Source organism: Balaenoptera borealis, assembly GCF_965194805.1.
Source record: "Balaenoptera borealis genome assembly, chromosome: 5".
NCBI lineage: Eukaryota > Metazoa > Chordata > Mammalia > Artiodactyla > Balaenopteridae > Balaenoptera > Balaenoptera borealis.
In genome coordinates, this window is record NC_138862.1 from 59,047,849 (window position 1) to 59,068,379 (window position 20,531).

The window sequence follows — 20,531 nt, forward strand, 5'->3', positions numbered from 1 at the left end:
GGCTGTTTTTGTAGTTATCTGTTCCTTTCTCCGTTTTTCGTTTCTTCCCTTGTGGTTTGATGATTTTCTTTAGTGGTAGGCTTGTGTTCCTTTTTTCTCTAGTTTTTGTGTATCTATTGTAAGTTTTTGATTTGCGGTTACTATGGGGTTCATATATGTTGACCTATAGCTATATCTACTTATTTTAAACAGATAGTCATTTAAGTTCAAACACATTCTAAAATATCTACTTTTTTTACTCCCTTGTCTCAGGTTTTGTGTTTTCGATGTCATATTTTACATATTCATTTTTATCCCTAACTATTTATTGTAGTTATAGTTGATTTTACAATTTTTTGTCTTTTAATCTTGTAATAGTTTAATTAACTGATCCACAACTTTTACTACATATTTGCCTTTATTAGTGGCTTTTTTCCTTTCCTGACTCTTTTACTGCCATCTCCAAACTACTCTTTTAAGTTCTAAAATTTCCTTTAGATTCTTTTCTATTTTTCAGTATTTCCTATGTCTTCTCTCATAAAGATTATATTTTCCTTTAGCTGCTTGAACATATTTCCCTTTAGTTCTTTGAATAAGAACTAAAGGGAATAAGAACTATAAGAATAACGCTTTCATGTCCTCATTTAATCCATATTCTGGGCAATCTCACTGTTGGTTTTTTATTTATTAACCCACCAACCTCCAAACACACACACACACACACACACACACACACTATGGGTCACATGTTCATGTTTCTTTGCTTGTTTAGTAATTCATGATTGTTGATGATAAATTGTAGAGATTCCAGATTCCGTTATCTTCCTTTGAGCACTGCTTATTTTTGTTGTAGTAGGCCCTTCATTTACTGTCTGATAACCTTGAGCTTGTATATGTTGATTTGTTTAATCAGTAGAAAACTCTAGGTATTTTCCATGATTGTGTAATTTAGTGGTACTTAACCTCCAAATTCTGTCTCCACTGTGAAGCCTGCCAGGGCTTGCTCTCAGGCTTTGTTATAGTAAATCTAGAGCTAACCTTACTAAGTCATGGTATTTACTCCTAAGGTCTATTCCTTCTGTCCTCTCACCCCCATGCCTGAGGTTTTAAAAGTTCTATCCTTTCCGGCAAGATAGAACCTTAAACATCTCAAATCCTTGGCACTCCTTGACCTCTAATATCTCTGGTCCATTCTTAGCAATCTGATAATTTAGTTTTGTCTCATCTTGTGCATGTGCACCCTATCCCTCAACCAAGGACTTGTGGAGAACCACCACACAGATTCCTCAGTTCTCCCTCTGTGCAACTCCTGCTCCTATGCCCAGTTCTACAGATTCCAACCACTTTAGCTGCCACAAATTCTTATCTCTCCCATCTCAGCTCAGCAGGATCATGGACTTCCTCTTGGATTCTTATTGTGCTGTAGTTGGAAAGTGTCCTAGTGAGAGGGTCAGGGTGGATGTGGGGCTTATCTTGTGAGCTTCTCTTCTCTTGAGGTTTCCAAACTTAACACTGCCTGTTTTCCAATGGCTGAAAATATTTGTCTCATATATTTTGTCAAGTTCCATGGTTATTTATGGTGAGTATGCTACCACGTTCTCGGTAACTTCATTATATCCAGAAGCAAAAGGCTAGAGTATTTTTATGTGAATGCCCGGTATCATGTAATTTCACTTGTAAATATTCTAATATGCATTGCTGAATGATAGAGACTTTAAAAATTTTCCCTTGCCTTCTTCCTCCTCCCCTTCCTTTTTATTCCTTTGATTTGTTGAAAAAAAAAAAAAAAAGAAACAGGTCATTTGGCCTGTAGGACCGTCCACATTCTAGGTTTAGCTAATTATTCTCTCCTGGTGTCAATTAACTTGTTTCTCTCCTTCCTGCATTTTCTGTAAACTGGTTGGATTTAGAAGCTTCAGGTTTTCTCTTTTCTTGTGCAAGAAGACTCCATGGTGCTAGTCCTTCTGTTGCATCAGATCATGAAGTATGTGATGCCCCAGTAGTTATTACTTTAGTGATGCTAAGATTATCCTTAGGTGGTGTGACCCTGGTTTTTCATTATAAAATTTCCCATTAACATTCTGGTTAGTAGTTTTAGCATCAATTGGTGATTGTTGCATAGGTTTATTACTTCATTAAGGCTGGCAAAATGGAGATATTCTAATTCTGTCATTCAACATTTGTTAGCTGGAATTCTTCTACAAAGAAGAATTTCTCATCATTTTTTTTTTCTTCTTAGCTTCCTTGAAAGAGTTCATAGAGGAAAGGCAGGATAAATGTTTCATTTTTTCTTTTTTAAAAGAAGCAATACAGAATTTCCTGGTGGTCCAGTGGTTAGGACTCCGGGCTTCCACTGCCAGGGGCCTGGGTTTGATCCCTGGCTGGGGAACTAAGATCCCTCAAGCTGCGTAGCATGGCCAAAAAAAAAAAAAAAAAAAGTAAAAACATAATAAATAAAAGACTGTCCTTTAAAAAAAAAAAAGAAGCAATCTATTTTCAGAGACATAAGTTGATATCTTAACAACCTTTTTGGAATAAAAAAATAGGTGTCATTATCAACTTATGGGTTTTTTATATATTTTGGGGGTTCAATTGTTTACATCATTATTCTTTCTGAGTTCACATTAGGCCAGTGGGAGTCCCTGCTGCTTTGAGGATTTTGTCCTCAACTGTGTGTCAGGAAACTTCCATACACTTTGCTCAACTTTTCTAGTAATAAATCCCAGCTCTTTGACTTTTTCCCTTCCTTACCCTCCAAATTATGGTATTGATAGTTAAAATATCCCATCTAGTTTTTCCCATGAGAGATCTCATATAACCAGTTTTTCTGGTTAAATCCTTGTTTCAATATGGTAGGTTAACTTTTACAAACCATTTTGTTAGGACATTATACTGTGTTCATAAAATTTTATAACAAGTTTTATTTCTTTATCATCCCTATTTTTAAAAAAATTGTCACTAGACTGTAAACATATACAAGTACAAAAATAACCTTAAATTTTGTACTAGATATTTAACAAGGTACAACAGTAAGACATAAGGTGATGTTTTCTGACCTCCACTACAGTTTTGCAGGTGGCGGAATATTTCATGGGTTCATTAGTCAAGCAGTTTAGCTCTCCTATTATTGCCCCACTGATCACAAAGTCTGTGTAAGTTATTTGGTAATCTTTCTCCTCTGACTCCCAGATTATTTGGTCAATTCCCAAACCTGGCTTTGATCTTTGAAGCTGTTCAGGAACAAAGAAAGAAAAAAAATACATATGCCAGTTAATTTACCAAAACTATTTAATTTATGGCTTTTTCCCCCTTTGGTTTTAACAATTTTAATATTTATATATTGTTTGACAACATGTATCACTCATAACTTTTAAAGTGAATTTATTAAATTAGCAATGACTTGGAAAAAAAGCATTTTTAAATACTCTGATCTTTCTGATCCCACCTACTCACCCAACCTATACCTGTCTTAGAATGGCTAAAAGCCCAACTCAAACATAAGATAAATAACAATTTATATTATAATTTTCCATCTTAATACGGATCCTTTGAGGTTTTTTGTTATCTATAGGAACGTATGGCTTAAAGGTGATGGCTGGTATTATCATTGTGTCTGAGGAAGAAAATTGTCGTTTGGATAACAGCTGCTATCCAAAAAAAGGAATAATAGAGTTCTTAACATTAAAAGGTATTTATTCTCTATTATGTAACTTTTTAACTAGTGCTCACAAGTGCATTTATAAATGTCTCTGCCTTACCTTTACCATGCCTGAAACAATTACATAAATTCCTTGGGGCTCATCACCTTCTTCAAATATATCATTTCCACAATCAAATGTTACAATTCTGGATCTTTCCTAAAAAATATCACCAAATACATAAGCTATAAATAATATTTTAGTGGTGATTGAAGTTTACATTTTTTTAAAAGTTGTACATTTTTAAAGTAAATGTTACTCAAAAATATCTGAGATTTTGTGTTAGTAATAAATTTGTAAGAGAAAATAGGAATTATGGCTAACAAAGAGAAGAAGGTGGATATTCACAGGTATATGTAATTTCAAATGGGGTGTTCATACATAGATTAGAAAACAATCTAATCTAGGAATAAGAATATAGTAGAAGGATGAAAATATTTCATTTGGATGAAAAATAGGACAGATGCAAGCTAATGGCACATGTGTGTCTTATACATACTCGTGCTCTAAACAGCTGATGAAGTAATAAAAAAAATTCATTCATTCAAAATATTTTAAGCAGGTGAAAAAAATATAATTTGTCTTTTGGTACTTATTTGATATAGAAAAAGATGTTAATAGAACAGGTTAAATCTCTTTATTTGTTCATCCCACAAACACTTATTGAACACCCGCTATGTGAGATGCTACATGGTAGGAGTTGAGTATTCAAAAGCTGGATGAGGTAAAAATTATAGTAGGGGAGAGAGATGTAAAGATAATAATTGTAATGTAATGTAATGATGCTATAATAAAGGTATATAGTTACAGTGGTAATTCCTTTAGTCCTCCAAACTCTGGATGGACCATAGGATGTTCTTCTACTGGTGGGGTATTTGACTCTAAAGCCTGCTTTTCAGAGTACCTTTGGTGGGGGTTTCCAGAGAAGCAATAAGCAGAGGAGGTTTGGGGGGAAAAAAATGAAAGCAAAGAGCATTTCAAGATAAGTAAATAGCCCTCACAGAGGAATGGAATTAAAGAACAGTATAAAGTTCTTGGGGTACCATGAGTGGTTCAGTATAAATAGAGTATGGGGTATATGACACATGGGTAACAGAAAGTAAAGATGGAGAGGTAAGCAGGAGGCAGACTGTGGGAGAACTTTGCATGTCATTCAAAGAGATTTTGATTTTATCCGACAGGTAATCAATGACATTTAGATAATTTAAAACTGAAGAGTATCATGGTTAAATCTTTACTTTTTAAAATATCATTTGCTGATACATTAGAGATACTATTACTAGCAAATACAAATATTACCTGAATAAAGCTTATATGGTCTTGGTCTTTATCCAGCCATGGAATATGATAGAGTGCTTCGTCAACAGTAAGAGGTTTGTACATAGGTTGAAGATCAAGTATCTCTCTTTTTCTGGCGGTTATTAACTAAAACCACAAAAGTTAAGAAAGGAGATGAACAAAACTGGTGTTCACAGAATGTTTAAAACAATTATGGTTTTATACTATTTCCTTTTCTTGCTCTTCTGACATTTTTGTTCTTCTATGGAAACCTTCAACCTCTCTCCTGTTATAGCATTTTTCTATGTTATCATTATTCTGAAGTCATAGGTTACTTTTAAAAGTAAATCTTATATGTCCATGCCACTCTCTCACTTCGTCTCAGCTACCAAATGTAAAATAGATAGCTAGTGGGAAGCAGCCACATAGCACAGGGAGATCAGGTTGGTGCTTTGTGACCACCTAGAGGGGTGGGATAGGGAGGATGGGAGGGAGACTCAAGAGGGAGGAGATATGAGGATATATGTATATGTATAGCTGATTCACTTTGTTATAAAGCAGAAACTAAGAAAAAAAAAGTAAATCTTTTACCGAAGTATAGCACATATGCAAAAAGTGCACAAATCATAAATGTCCACTCAAAGAACATTTACCACATGAAAATATCTGCGTAACCAGCACCCAGATTAAAAAATAAAACATTTATTGAACCCTAGAATCCTCCCTTATGTTCTCTTCTAGTCATTACTTCTACCCCAAATTAATCACTCTTTTTCTATTACCATAGTTTAGCTTTGTCTGGTTTTGAGCTTTATCTGCATGAAATCAATGAGTATGTATTTATTTGTGTCTGGTTTCATTTGCTCAACATTATGTTTCTGAGATTCATCTATAATGTTGCAAGGAGCAAACATTCATTCATTTCATTTTCACTGTTGTGTAGTATTATGTTTTATGAATATACCACAGCTTTGTTTATCTGTTGTTGATTGACATTTGGGCTGTTCCAGTTTGGGACTTTTGAAATGCTTCAGTGAGTACTTGCTTGCTGTACATATGTACTCATTTCTGTTGTATATATGGTTATGTAATCTAATTTCTGGGTCTTAAGATATGTATATGTCCAAACAATTTTCCAAAGTGATTGCATCAGTTTATACTCCCACTCTAATGTTCCAGTTGCCAACACTTGGTATTGTCAGGTTTTTTGGTTTTTTTTTTAAATTTTAAGTATTCTGATGGCTGTGTATTTGTATTTACTTTTGGTTTTAATTTGCATTGAGCTTATGATGATGATATAACATTTCTTATGTTTATTGGCTTCTAGAATATTCTCTGTTGGGAAGTGCCTGTTCAAATCTTTTGTTGATTTTTTTTTAAATGAATTTTATGTCCTGTTCTTATTGATTTGTAAGATATTTTTATATATTCTGAACATGAGCCCTTTTTTGGATATATTTATTTTGAAAATTTCCTCTACCTTTTTGTGGATTGTCTTTTCATTATCTTGTATCTTTTTTTGTCTCTCATTTTCTGCATTACTGTCTATTTTTTTTTTTAATTTATTTATTTTTGGCTGTGTTGGGTCTTCGTTTCTGTGCAAGGGCTTTCTCTAGTTGTGGCAAGCAGGGGCCACTCTTCATTGCGGTGCACGGGCCTCTCACTATCGTGGCCTCTCTTGTTGCGGAGCACAGGCTCCAGCCGCGCAGGCTCAGTAGCTGTGGCGCACGGGCCCAGTTGCTCCACGGCATGTGGGATCTTCCCAGACCAGGGCTCGAACCCGTGTCCCCTGCATTGGCAGGCAGATTCTCAACCACTGCACCACCAGGGAAGCCCTGCATCACTGTCTTCTTTTGTATTTAGTTGATTTTCTGTAGTGAAACATTTAAAACTCATTTCTCATTTATTTATATGTAATTCTTTAGTTATTTTCTTTTTTATTACCACAGGGATTACATTTAGCATCCTAGAATATAACACTCTAATTGAATTTATAACAGTTTAACTTTCATAACATACAAAACTCTGCTCCTTTAAAAGCTCCATCCCCACCCCTTGCAGTTGATGTCATAAAATTACATCTTTATGTGTTGTCTGTCCAAAACACAAACTAAAAAATTTTTTAAATGCATTCATCTCTTAAATATGACATTACAAGCCAAAGCTATAATAATTCTAGCTTTTAGAGTAATAATTACTTTAAAAAACATATTAGTCTCTTAAATCATGTAGAAAACAAAAAAAATGGAGTCAGACACAATTATTACAATAATACTAGCATTAATAATTGCCCATGTATTTACCTTTACTGAGATTTTTATTTCTTCATATGGGTTTGAGTTATTGTCCAGTGTCCTTTCTTTTCAATCTTCATGACATGTTTTAGAGTTTCTTTCAGGGCAGGTATAGTGGTAATGAACTCCCTCAGCTTTTGTTTGTCTGAAAATGTGTTAATTTCCCTCTCACTTCTAAAGGACATTTTTGCTGGATATAGGATTCTTAGTTGATTATTTTTTCTTTTAGTACTTTGAATATATCAGCCCACTTTCTTCTGGTCTCCAAAGTTTCTGATGAGAAATCTGCTGATAATCTTACTGAGGATCCCTTGTATGTGAAGAATTTCTTCTCTATTGCTGACTTCAAAATTCTCTCTTATCTTTCAGCAATTTGATTACAATGTGCCTTGATGTGGATCTATTTGAGTTCAACCTACTTGAAGTTCACTGAGCTTCCTGGATGTTAATATTCATGCCTTACATCAAATTTAGAAAGTTTTCAGCCAATATTTCTTTAAATTTCCTGTCTGTTCCTTTCTCTCTCTCTTGTTTTCTTGGGACATCTACATTGCATCTGTTGGTCCACTTGATGGTATCTCACAGGTCCCTTAGACTCTGCTCACTTTTCTTCAATCTTTTACTTTCTATTCCTCAGATGCTATAATTTCCATGGTCCTGTTTTCAAGGAGACTTATTTTTTTTTTATGCCTTTTAGTTCTTGCCACGTGGTGTTATACATATTTTACCTTAGGTTCATTCTTAAGGATTTAGAGTTTTTAATTGCTATTGTGAATACAATATTTTTCCACATTTTCTTTAGTTGTGGAATAATTTTGAAAGTTGATCTTGTTTCTGGAAACCCTATTGAATTACTTTATTGATCCTATATTATCAATTTTAAGTTAATTCTCTAGGGTTTTAGATTAAACAATCAATAAGCAATAACAGTTTTATCCTTTTTCCAAAACCTCCATCTCTCAAGTTCCTTTTATTTTTCTTCTTGATCTGGCTAAGACTTACAAGCACAGCATTCACTACTTGGAATGACACTGTTCTTCTTTTTTCCTGACTTTAATGGGAATAATTCTAAATGTTTTGCCATCTAATACAATGTTTGCTTCAGATTTTTAATAGATACTTTTTATCCAGTTAAGGATGTTACTTCTTTTATTAGCCTTTGAACATTCTGAATGAGAGTTGGATTTTATCAAATGACTTTTCTTCTTTGATCTCTTAATAAATGAGTTATATAGCTATTTTGGGAGACAAAACCTTCTTAGTCATAGTGTATTACGCCAGATTCAACTAGCTTCTATTATGTTAAAAAGTTTTATATATGTATTCACAAGTATAATAGCTTTTTTCCCCGTATACTATTCCCGATTTCGGGAATAAATTTTATACTTACAGAATGAGTTGGGACCCTCTCTAACTTTTTACATGTCACGGTACCATTTAAATAACTTAGAGAAAGGAAATGTAATTAATTCTTACCCTATAATTGAGTGCTCTTATAAATCATAGTTTTTACGGAAAAAGTTGTTTCAGTGTCACAGGTAACTCCCAGGAACATATTGATACCCAGTCTAGCCTAGGATGAGGAATAGTTTCATTATACCTTTAGTCTGGGTGTAAAGCATAGAAAGAGGTTGTCCCTCACTATGGCAAGAAAGGAAAGGGAAGTTGACCAATAGAATTGCAGGAAGGAAACTCTCTCTGGTAGGTGCTTTTCTTCAGACAACTGTTTTAAGTTATATATTTATATTGCAAGAATGGCCTATATTGGAAAGAGCCAAAAGTAGGTTTGAAGATCATAAATGACTATATATCAAGTAAGTATATTTGCTTTGAAAATATTCTACCATACCTTATTAATTTCAAAACCTTCAGTTTTATGAAGAATTCCTTTTAACCTGAAAACTTTAACAATTTCTCTAGCCAAACTGAGCATGACATTAATCTCCTCCTTTGTTTTCATAGTGACAGCGATTTCTGGGTGGTCATACTCTAAGTAGCCTGAAAAATAACAAAATATTTTCAGATGAAATAGGACATTGCTTAAATATTTCATGTGGACAGTAAGCTAATACTTCTTCTTTAAACCCATGGAGTATAACCCTCATCACAGGGAAATGTATCTCTCCCTGAAGAGGCCTCTACAATCAATCAAAATTCACCAGTAGTTGCAGAATTCTGCCTGACATTTTCTTGTCGGCAGCCCATACCTGTGTCTAAGCCCATGAAGGACAGGCAGCCCTAGTCCTAGGATCAAAATTATACTGAAGCACCTATGCTGGACACTGAGGGCTCTCCTGGGCTCTAGGTCTGGAGTTATGACCCAATTTTTTATTCTGTTTGAATGAAGATTTCTGAATACAGACTGTGTGCTTAAATATGGCTTCTGATCAAGTCCTCTCACTCCTCCTGGGTCATTTCCACCCGTCCTGCCTGGGCATCTAGATGACTCATTTATCTATGTTCTCCTGCCTGTCTGATGTGGATTCCTGGATGCCTATGAGAGTTTCATCCACTTAGGACTTTTTCTTGGTCATGACCTCTTGTCTGGCTTGACAACTGTCTGCCATGCAAGATCTCTCATGCTTGGCCTCATTCCCAGGCTTGCTGTGTTCTTTTGTTGTCCACCATCTGGTACCAAACCCCCTTCTTCTCCATACACATAATCACTGTGCTATAGGGATTTGTCTGTCTCACTCCCAGGATTTGTGCTGCACTAGGACCATGAACTGGCGTGATTCAGAGAACAGGCTGTTGTCATGTTTGGGCACTGAGCCTCCTAGCAGTCACATCAGCGATCTGTGAGGCTCTGTTCCGATTTCAACTCGTTTTAAAGCCTAAATCCTCAGATGGCAACTCTGTGGCAAATGGAGGAAAAAATAGTTTCTTTCCTTGTGTTGCTCAGGAAGGTATGTTTGGAAGAAAATAGAATTTATAAGGTGATAAAGACATGCATAACCATGGCATGCGAATGCGTTTTCTTTAAACAGAAATTAAGAGGCCTTCATTGTGGTATAAGGCAGAGAGAACAAATGTGGAGGGGTAATATTACACTATTCTCATCCAGCCAAAGATACAATCATGTTGATTGTTGAAGTTATTCACTTTATTATTGTTAGTAAGTAGGTCTCCTCAAAGATCAGTTTAGTTATCAAAACCATTACCTCTCTGTAGAAATGATGATAAAAGATGGTCATGCTAGACCTTTAAGGTGAGAGGTACTTACCTAGCTCTTTCATAGCATGTCCTGTATTCTTCGTTACCCTCCTTAATAACATCTACAGAACAAAAGAAATGTTTTGGGAGACAAAACTGTTATAAAATGTCTTTACATTAGCAACTGATGAATTTTTAACCTAAATTAATAACTTTAGGGCTTCCCTGGTGGCGCAATGGTTAAGAATCCGCCTGCCAATGCCGGGGACATGGGTTCGAGCCCTGGTCTGGGAAGATCCCACATGCCGTGGAGCAATTAAGCCCATGCTCCACAACTACTGAGCCCGCGTGCCACAACTACTGAAGCCTGTGTGCCAAGAGCCCGTGCTCCGCAACAAGAGAAGCCACTGCAATGAGAAGCCTGCACACTGCAACGAAGAGTAGCCCCCACTCACTGCACCTAGGGAAAGCCTGCGCACAGCAACGAAGACCCAACGCAGCCAAAATAAAAAAATAAAATGAATTAAAAAATAACTTTAAAGAAAAATACGATGGGGAACTTTCCAGGAATTAGATTTGAATTTTGTGCAATGAATTTTATTTTACTCCAGCAAGAGTGGTGGAGAGGATAAGAAGCGGCATTACCTAGGCTAATTTTGAGAAGCCTAAAGGTAAGTCGTATATTTTTTCTTAAAGTAACTTACTTTTGGATACTATTGATTCTGAAAAATGCAGGCATGCTAGGTACTCTCCCATTCAATTTTTGAGAGCCTCCAAATTTGGAAAACAGGTGTGGCTTTCAACCTTAAATGAGATAGAAGTTTTAACCAAACTATGTGGGAGGAGAAATGAGGACTGAAACTGGCCAATATCTTAGAGATTCAAGTCCTTCTGTATTTTCTACTGTGTATCCTCAATATGAGTGGTTATAAAAGGTAACAAAGTTCAGCAAAATAGTTTTATAGTTACAGGTGGTGAAGAGAGAAAAGATACAGCTCTTTGTGTTCAACTACATATTGAGTGTTCAATGTTCTCAACTACAAAGCTTTGGGCATATAGCATATAGAATACAGCATTCAAATGTTCTAAATTATCTTGAAAGGTGACTGTTTAATTCCACATAGCTGGCAAATTTGTGGGGATATATAATCTGCCTAATTGAGAAAATGAAAAATAAGGTCTAGAACTTAGGCCCTAGCATTCTTTTTGCTGTTTATTAGCTATGTGTGTGACTTAGGGCATAATCATTTAACCTCTCTTGGCTTCATTTTTCTCATCTGTATAATGAGAGAATTAGATGTGGTTTCCCTCTAAGTAAGTTATTGGTACGTCTTTCCATTTGCCATATCCCCATCCTTTACTTCTTTCATTATTTATTGTGGGAAAATCAGGGATATAGAGAAATAGAAGGAGCCTTTGGGAATTATGAGGAAGGTCTGTTGGCTCAACCCTGCCATCACTTATCGTCCTCCAATATTTCCTATTTAATGCATCTGTAGCCTGACAGATCCTGTAACTTGCATTGAGAGAAGCTGACCGTTGCACACGGGTTTCATGACAGCTCCACAAGGACAAAAAATGTGCTCCAAGAGCCTCATAACTTGTTAATATGGCATAGACACTTCAGTAAGGAGCCTTTTGAGTAATCTAAATGTTGATCGGTTTCAGTTTTTACAGACATTTCTTAGTAAACCAGGAGTCAAAGGTCATATATAGACAGAAGACATGATGGGTGAGGGAAACTGAGGGGTGAGGGACATAAACCATTTTCTTAGTATTTAAAGTTTTCCTCACCTGTTTAACCTGTTTAGAACTTGCAATCTTATCAATTATAGTCATTATGTCTGCTTCGCCTTGGATATATCCTTTTAGTATAGCATACTTAAAGGACAGCTGATGACTCATCCTTTTATCTAATATCTGCAGCAACTTTGGTGTTACGAGCTAAAAAAACAGGACCACTATGTAATATAAATTGTACAAATTATAGTTGATTTTATGTTGGTTAGTTTAAAATAGGTATTAATAAAAAATGACATGTTCTCAATGGTAACTATAGTAACTTGTCAAGATTCTTGGTTATTTTATTCATAGTATCTCTATAATTTCATGGCTAGCTAGAGCTATTTCCCCATAACTAATAATATTAGATGTCTCTGTGAAGTTAAGACTTTATTCTTTACTTATTTCCCTTAGAGAGAATTGCATGCTATTTTCAACTGGTTTAAATTCTTGGAAAACAATGTGATTAATCCTCTGGGCTTAGGCCATAAAATGACTGTCTATAAAGTACTGTCACTTTTACCTGCTAAACCTCCCACTAAACTTTTCACTAGATGGTTCATTTGAGTGAGAGTCCACCACAACTATACTCCCTGTTTGACCCCACAATTAACTTCTCGTTGTTTCTTTGCTGAGGGTTTAAGTCCCCAGGTTATCTGTTACCCTTGTACAGTCTCCTAACTTCAGCAGAGTTGGCTGATCCCTAAGTTTTCTTGTCCGTGCTCCATAATCTCCACACTCATATAGAAATAAATAACTACTCATTATACTTGTTATAGGAAGACATTAATTAGACAGTCAAAGGTCATTTTTGATGTTGTGATTTTATAATATTATGAGTTTATATAACACAAAATGTGTGTTTTTCGGTTTCTTAATTTGTATGAATGTATACTATTTGCTTTGTTGCTACATGGTTTGTTTTGTTGATTTCCATCATTTATTTCAGGTATTTATAAGAATAAACATTACTTTGGAGTTTTCATGTGCTCTCTATTCAAAGGAGAAGCTGTGATGAGTATTTCTGTACTTTCATGTGCTAAACAAATTTCTAATATAACTTGGATATTCATAATATAATCTGTTATAAAACTTAATTTGTCAAAGGGATCTAAAATATAAACATTAGCCCAACAGAAAGTGGAAACCATAAAACTAGTAAACTGATTTTACTCCATATTTCATGAAGCAGTCAGAAGTTTGAAACTGCATGATTTAATAGTTCTTTACCTTCAAAATTCGTAGAATGCGAAGAAATCGAACAACTTTTATAAAGACCACTGTTTGAGTCAAATCAAAAGTATAATAATTAATGGAATTTGTCTCAATAAGCATTACATCTACGATGCCAATTAACGTAATTGTTAACTCAAATAGATTCCAGGCATGTAAAAAATATTCCTTCTTCATTGCTGCTATCTGTTGATTTAAAAAGAAATTGTATTTTCTTATTTGTTTTTGCTTTTACTACACCATTTTCCATAATAACTGAAACATTACTAGTTAGGTTTTTCTCTGATCTACCTTAAGATTCTACTTGTCTAAAATACTAGTAAGTGATCATATCAACTTGAAATTAAATGGTTAAAATATTGAAACATCTACTCCAAGAGAGAAAATGTTCAAAATACCTACTAACTTATTAATTCATTCTTTATTTATTAAAAAAATTTATTGAAAACCTACTATAACTAAGAGAGTAGGAGCGGTCAAAAATGATTGTGGAATCCAGCCTGGGAAATTAGGTTTCCAGGGGAATTTTGAAGCAAGAGTAGGTTTAGAGATGATACATTTGTTTTGAATATGCTGTTTGAGATGTTTGCACAGTATTTTATTGCAGAGATCCAGTCATCAGTTGTCTATATGATCTGAGGCTCGGAATAAAATCTGAGCTGGAAACATGAGTTTGGGAATCATTAGCCTATGAATGGTAGTTGACGCCAGGGAAGTGGTTGAGATAGCCTGACCCATGAGGCCCTTTATTATTTAATTCATGTCTGTGTCTCCTGTCTCATTTTCCATATCCTCCACACAGATTTAACATCTCTCCAATCTCCATCCTGACCAACCCATCCCTAAGCTCCTGTCATTAGGAATAACGTTCCCTGTATGTGTCACATTGTTGCTTCTAAGTTTTCCCTTGTTCTTGTTGTCCACTCACATACTCACTCTCTACTTTGACTCCTATTCATTATTCAGAATTCAACTCAAGCATCTCCTTTCCTTAATAGCCTTCCTTCTCTGAACCTACTATTCTGTGTAAGGAACTCCGGTTTTTTCCCATAGCACCCTGTGTATGTCTCTATCATAATACTTAAGATACTGATTTGTAATTCTGATTAATTTGTCTTTTTTAGCAGCCTGATCCCCCTACTCACTATGATTCAGAGACTGTAGGAGACAGACATATTTACGCCAGGGAAAGCGTAAGCTCGATTACAAATTAAGAAATTGTCATGCTTGTTTGTAAACAGACTGTTGTGTGTTTAATGGTAGAGAGTCATTTCCCTTGAGTCTGCTCACATTTGGCAGGGCTGAGGAAATTCAGTGTCTGAATCTAGGGAGCAGAAGACCAGATCCTGGTCTTGTGAGGTCCTGCTCAAGGCACCATTCAGCTACTGTAGATGTCTCATTTCCTTCTTATTGAAACAGAGTATAGGTTAGATCATTCTCTTAGGAACTTGAAAGAACTGGTGTAAACAGTAAGACTTTATCCAGATACCAAGTATTCAGAAACGTGAAGGAGTTTTTTGGAGGTCAATAGAATACAGCCACAGGAGAGGAAGAGCTTGGTATGAAAGGATAGTGTAGGCTTCAAAGGAAGAGGGGTTTGTTAAATATAAGGTTGTTAAAGAATGGTTAGAAATTCAGGTAATGGAAGCCTCCGGCACTCATATATAGAAGAGTGATTACCCTTCCTCTGAGAAAGTTTCCAAAGATCCATTACTCTAATAGGTTGAGGAGTGTTTTGGGAAAAGTTTGAAAATACAAGAAGGAAAGTTTAAGGCAGAATTGTGTATTAGAAAGAACACAAACTTTGAGGGATTGGATCCCAACTCTACTATCATTAGCTATGTGACTTTAAACAGCTTCTCAGAGACTCAGGTCCCTCATCTGTAAAATGCAAGGCATAATATATATCTACATTAAAGGGTTAACTTAAGGATTTGAAATGTTATAATTGCAATGATACCTGGTACCTTAGTGATCATTTATTATTGTTATTAACATAATGAATATTTTAATAGGCATAGTACAAAGGGGGCAGAACTGAACTTGTGTAGAAAAGACAGCAAAGAAAATGATAAGTGAAGGCAAGCTTGTAAATTGGGCAGTGAAGATGTATCCTGAGTTAAATAGAAGGGAGAGACAAGAACAGGATTGCACATTTGGGAGTATCCTCTTAGCTATGAAGTGTAGCGATGTCTCTGCAGTCCTGTTCTGCTCTCTTAAGTGGACCTGATTGAAGGAGCTATGGCTATGCACAGTTGTGACAGCAGCTTAAACTTGGCAAAGTACAAAGACCACAGAGCTAGAGGGATCGTTATCTCTCATTTAGGCCAACCCTGATATTTTATAGAAGAAGAAACTGAGGTTGGGAAAAGTTTAGTGACTTGGTGAACAGCTAACTGTTTGTCAGAGAAAACCAAAACCAGAGCCAAGTCTGCTGCATCCCAGCTCAATGTTCTTTCCACTATGGTACATATTAAGTGATTTTAGGGAACACTTTACTCTCACCCTCACCCTAGTATTAATCCTAACCCTAATTGCTTTATTTCTTCGTAATTATGTGACATCTCCTATGGTCGTTCCAACTAATTGGAATTTATTACATACAATGTGATTGAATGTGAAGCCATTCCCCTCACCCCCCCAAGCACAGCTCTGCAGTAGCATTTTAATTTTCCAGTAATGATTTGAGATTTCATCCACTTTGTTTGAATGTCATATATAATTCTTCTATTTAAATCGTCTGGCTAAAAATATTTTATATTACAACTTGATCCATATGACACAATACTATTACCAGTTTGTGGACCCATCAATACATTTCCATCATTTAACAGCTACCTTTATACTGGATTTAAAAAATCAAATTATGAAATGTTTTTCAAGTATAAATGAATTTCTATCAATCTACTTATCCATCTGTTTATCTATCCAGTATAAAAACAGTAAAATGGGACTTCCCTAGTGGCGCAGTGGTTAAGAATCCACCTGCCAATTCAGGGGACACAGGTTCAAGCCCTGGTCCGGGAAGGTCCCACATGCCGTGGAGCAACTAAACCCATGCCCACAACTACTGAGCCCACATGCCACAAGTACTGAAGCCTGTGTACCTAGAGCCCGTGCTCCGCAACAAGAGAAGCCACCGCAATGAGAAGCCCGCGCACCGCAACAAAGAGTAGCCCCTGCTCGCCACAACTAGAGAAAGCTGGTGCACAGCAATGAAGACCCAAAGTAGCCAAAAATAAGGAAAGAAAAGAAAGAAAGAAGAAAGAAAGAAAGAAAGAAAGAAAGAAAGAAAGAAAGAAAGAAAGAAAGAAAGAAAGAAAGAAAGAGAAAGAAAGAAAGAAAGAAAATATCTTCCATTAAAAAAATAATAATAAAATGAACATCCAGGTGCTGACCTCTCTGCTAGGTTAAAGAACTTTGCCAATACCTTTGTAACTCACTCTGCATCCCTTTGACACACACTAATTAAAAATTTGCAAATACAAAATCAATCCTTAAAGTATGAATATTTTCTATTGTCACCCTAAAATCACCTTTAAAAAATAGATTTGTTTGAGGAGTGAGGGAGAATTTTATACACTCCTTTGGAAAACTGTCTGTAGCTAGTGGTGGAAAATGAAATTAGGAAATCTCCCTGTTAGACATATCACACACACACACACACAAAATCACATTTTAGCTTACCTTAAGTAGTGCCTCCATAATATAAAATGCAAGAAAAGAGTAGTTAGCATATGTTAATTCAAGCTCATATATATCGTTTAGCACAGATATCCAAGAAATTATAATAGGAAACATATTCATTAGTATCACAAGGTATCCGACATACTCAAATTCATCAGTAAATACTATTTTATGGCATACACGAAGAAAGCAATGTCTGTAAAAAAAAAAAAAAAGAGATAGTTATATCTGATAAAATAATTACACTGAATTAATTTCAATATATGCTCAGTTCTGTTCTAATCATCAATAGCTACAAAGCCCAGCTTAATTCTGAGAAGTAGTTGTCACTACCATACACTTTCTGGCATCCTACTTCAGATACTTTCCTTTAATTTCTTCCTCTGCTAAATGTCTTCAGGCTGGTTTCCCCTCTTTCTTTCTCACTTTCCTCACCTCCCATTCATTTTTACTTATACTTTTAGTAGAAATACTTCAGATCATGAGACAGGGATAATTCAAACTGGAAATATTAAAAAAAAAACAAAAAACAAATCTCTCCCACCTTCTAATAATTCCACTTCTCAGAGATGGCTACTATTACCAGTTTGAATATTTTTCCAATATTTTTGTTTATATAATCATATTTATAAATACAAAAGGAATTATATCATGCATATTGTTCTGTAACCTTTTTTTTTTTTTCTCTTAGCAATGGATCATGAGCATTTTTCCTTGTCAAGGCATATAATCTGGAACAAATCCCAGCATGTGTGGTAGTGGAACAGTTTAGGTTGCATTTTATCAAAAACTTTAAATTAACATACATGCTTTGAAAAATTATTTTTAAACCGAGTATGCTAGACAGTAGAATGGTGGGTGAGAGGATTTACTTAATGTATTTTTAATTTTATTTTAAAATTATTCAACTAGTATAATAATGTATTATTATTGCTAAAACTCAAATGAAATTATTAATCAATTATTGACTGAAGAGTGGGTAAGTGCTGGATTACTTTGCTATTCTTAGAGGTAGATCCGTGTTACGCAGGACCTGAAATTTTACAATTTGGAGCCCTATTTAAGGAAAAGAAGATGAAATTATGAATACATATATGATGCTGTCATCAAATTGCAAAAATCCTCCAAGGCCTCAGGCAGTGCCAGTGTGAGGGAGGAGCCATGGAGTGTAAGTTTTGTTAAGTTTATGGTAACACTGCCTCTGCCCTTCTCAGCCCTCTCTCCAGACTGTTTTTTTTTTCTCTCTATTTTTAAAATAATGCAGCCATATTGAGGTATAACTGACATAAAAAATTGTAGATATTGAAAGTGTACATCATATATACATGTATATGTACAATACAATGTATATACATATACATTGTGAAAGGATTCCCCCCATCTAGTTGATTAACACATCCATCACCTCACATAAGTCTTTTTTGGGGGTGTGACCATTTAAGTTCTACTCTCTAGCAAATTTCAGTTATAAAGTACAGTGTTCTCAATTATAGTCACCATGTCTTACATTAGATCTTCAGGCATTATTCACCTTATAGCTGAAAGTTTGTAACCTTTTACAGATCCCTATTTCCCCAAACCCTCAGCTCTGGTTTCTACTCTCTGTTTCTATGAGTTGACTATTTTTTTTTTAATGAATGAATGAATGAATTTATTTTTGGCTGTGTTGGGTCTTTGTTGCTGTGCGCGGGCTTTCTCTAGTTGTGGCGAGCAGGGGTTACTCTTTGTTGCGGTGCATGGGATTCTCATTGTGGTGGCTTCTCTTGTTGCGGAGCATGGGGTCTAGGCACGCAGGCTTCAGTAGTTGCAGCACGCAGGCTCAGTAGTTGTGGCACACGGGCTTAGTTGCTCCACAGCATGTGGGATCTTCCTGGACCACGGCTTGAACCCATGTCCCCTGCACTGGCAGACGGATTCTTAACCACTCTACCACCAGGGAAGTCCCTATGAGTTGACTTTTTAAAATCTATTATTTTATTTCATTTCATTTTTTTCATTTTACTTACTTTTAGAGTTAACATATAAGTGATACCATGCAGTATTTGTCTTTCTCAGTCTGGCTTATACTTAGCATAATGCTCTCAAGATCCAACCATATTGTCACAAATGCAGGAATTCCTTCTTTCTCATGGTTGAATAATACTCCATTGTATTTTCTTTATCCATTCATCCATTGATGGATGCTTAGGTTATTTTTATATCTTAACTATTGTGAATAATGCTACTGTGAAATGGGAGTGCAAATATCTCTTCGATATCTTGTTTTTATTTCTTTGGGATATATGCTCAGAAGTGGGATTGCTAGGTCATGTGGTAGTTCCATTTTTAATTTTTTGAGGAGACTCCATACTGTTTTCCATAGTGGCTGCATCAATTTAAGAGATAAGAGAATGTGAAATGAACAAAGAACTATAAAGTAGCAAGAAAACAATTATCAAATGGCAATAGTAAATCCATACTTATCTACTGATGATTTTCAGTAGTGGTATTCTTAGATTCCTTTCTCTTTATCTTTTGTGTATCTACTATTGTTTTTTGCTTTGTGGTTACCATGAGGCTTACATAAAACATATTTATATTTATAACAGACTATTTTAAGATAAACTTAACTTTGAATGCATACTAAAATCTTTACATTTTTACTCCTCCCCTCCACATTTTATGTTTTTTATGTTACAATTTACATCTTTTTACCTTGTGTATCTGTTAACAAATTATTGTAGTTATTTTTAGTACTTCTGTCTTTTAACCTTCATACGAGATTTATAAGTGACTTACTCACCATTATTACAACATTAGAGTACTCTGAATTTTACTATATATTTATTTACTTATGAAATTTATACTTTGATATGTTTTCCTGTTATTAATAAATTCCCTTTCATTTTAGCTTGAAAGGGACTTTAGTCCATTTTAACATTTCTTGTAAGACTGGTCTTGAGGGTGCTGAATTCCTCAGCTTTTGCTTGCCTGGAAAAACTCATTATCTCTTCTTCAATTCTGAACAATTTTGCTTGGTAGAGAATTCTGGGTTGGTAGTTTTTTTTTTTTTTTTTTTTCTTTCAGTACTTTGAGTATATCATGCTACTCTCTTCTGACCTACAAAGCTTCTGCTGAAAAATATGCTGATAGCCCTATTGGTGTGTATGTGTCCCTTGTATATAACAAATTGTTTATCTCTTGCTGCTTTTAATATTCTCTCCTTGTCTTTATCTTTTGACAATTTAATTACCTAATGTGTCTCGGTGTGGGTCTCTTTGGATTAATCATATTTGGAAATTTCTGAGTTTCCTGGATCTGGATGTCTGTTTCTTTCCCTATGTAAAGAAAGTTTCCAGCCATTATTTCTTTGAATAAGTTTGCTGCCCCTTTCTTTCTCTCTTCTCCTTCTGGGACCCCTATAATGTAAGTACTGGTCCACCTGATG

At 35.2% G+C, this 20,531-nt stretch overlaps 1 protein-coding gene across 1 annotated transcript in view; it reads right to left on the reverse strand.

Annotated features, from left to right (window-relative positions):
- Nucleotides 1-20,531, reverse strand: part of SLC9C1 (solute carrier family 9 member C1) — a 100,495-nt gene that overhangs the window by 8,558 nt on the left and 71,406 nt on the right. The window contains exons 15-22 of the mRNA XM_082394810.1: nt 17,105-17,300; nt 13,415-13,603; nt 12,197-12,346; nt 10,473-10,524; nt 9,099-9,247; nt 4,977-5,102; nt 3,738-3,836; nt 3,036-3,209 (exon numbers count right to left, since the gene is read on the reverse strand). Coding sequence (XP_082250936.1) covers nt 3,036-3,209; nt 3,738-3,836; nt 4,977-5,102; nt 9,099-9,247; nt 10,473-10,524; nt 12,197-12,346; nt 13,415-13,603; nt 17,105-17,300 — 1,135 coding nt within the window. The remainder of the gene's footprint in view (nt 1-3,035; nt 3,210-3,737; nt 3,837-4,976; nt 5,103-9,098; nt 9,248-10,472; nt 10,525-12,196; nt 12,347-13,414; nt 13,604-17,104; nt 17,301-20,531) is intronic.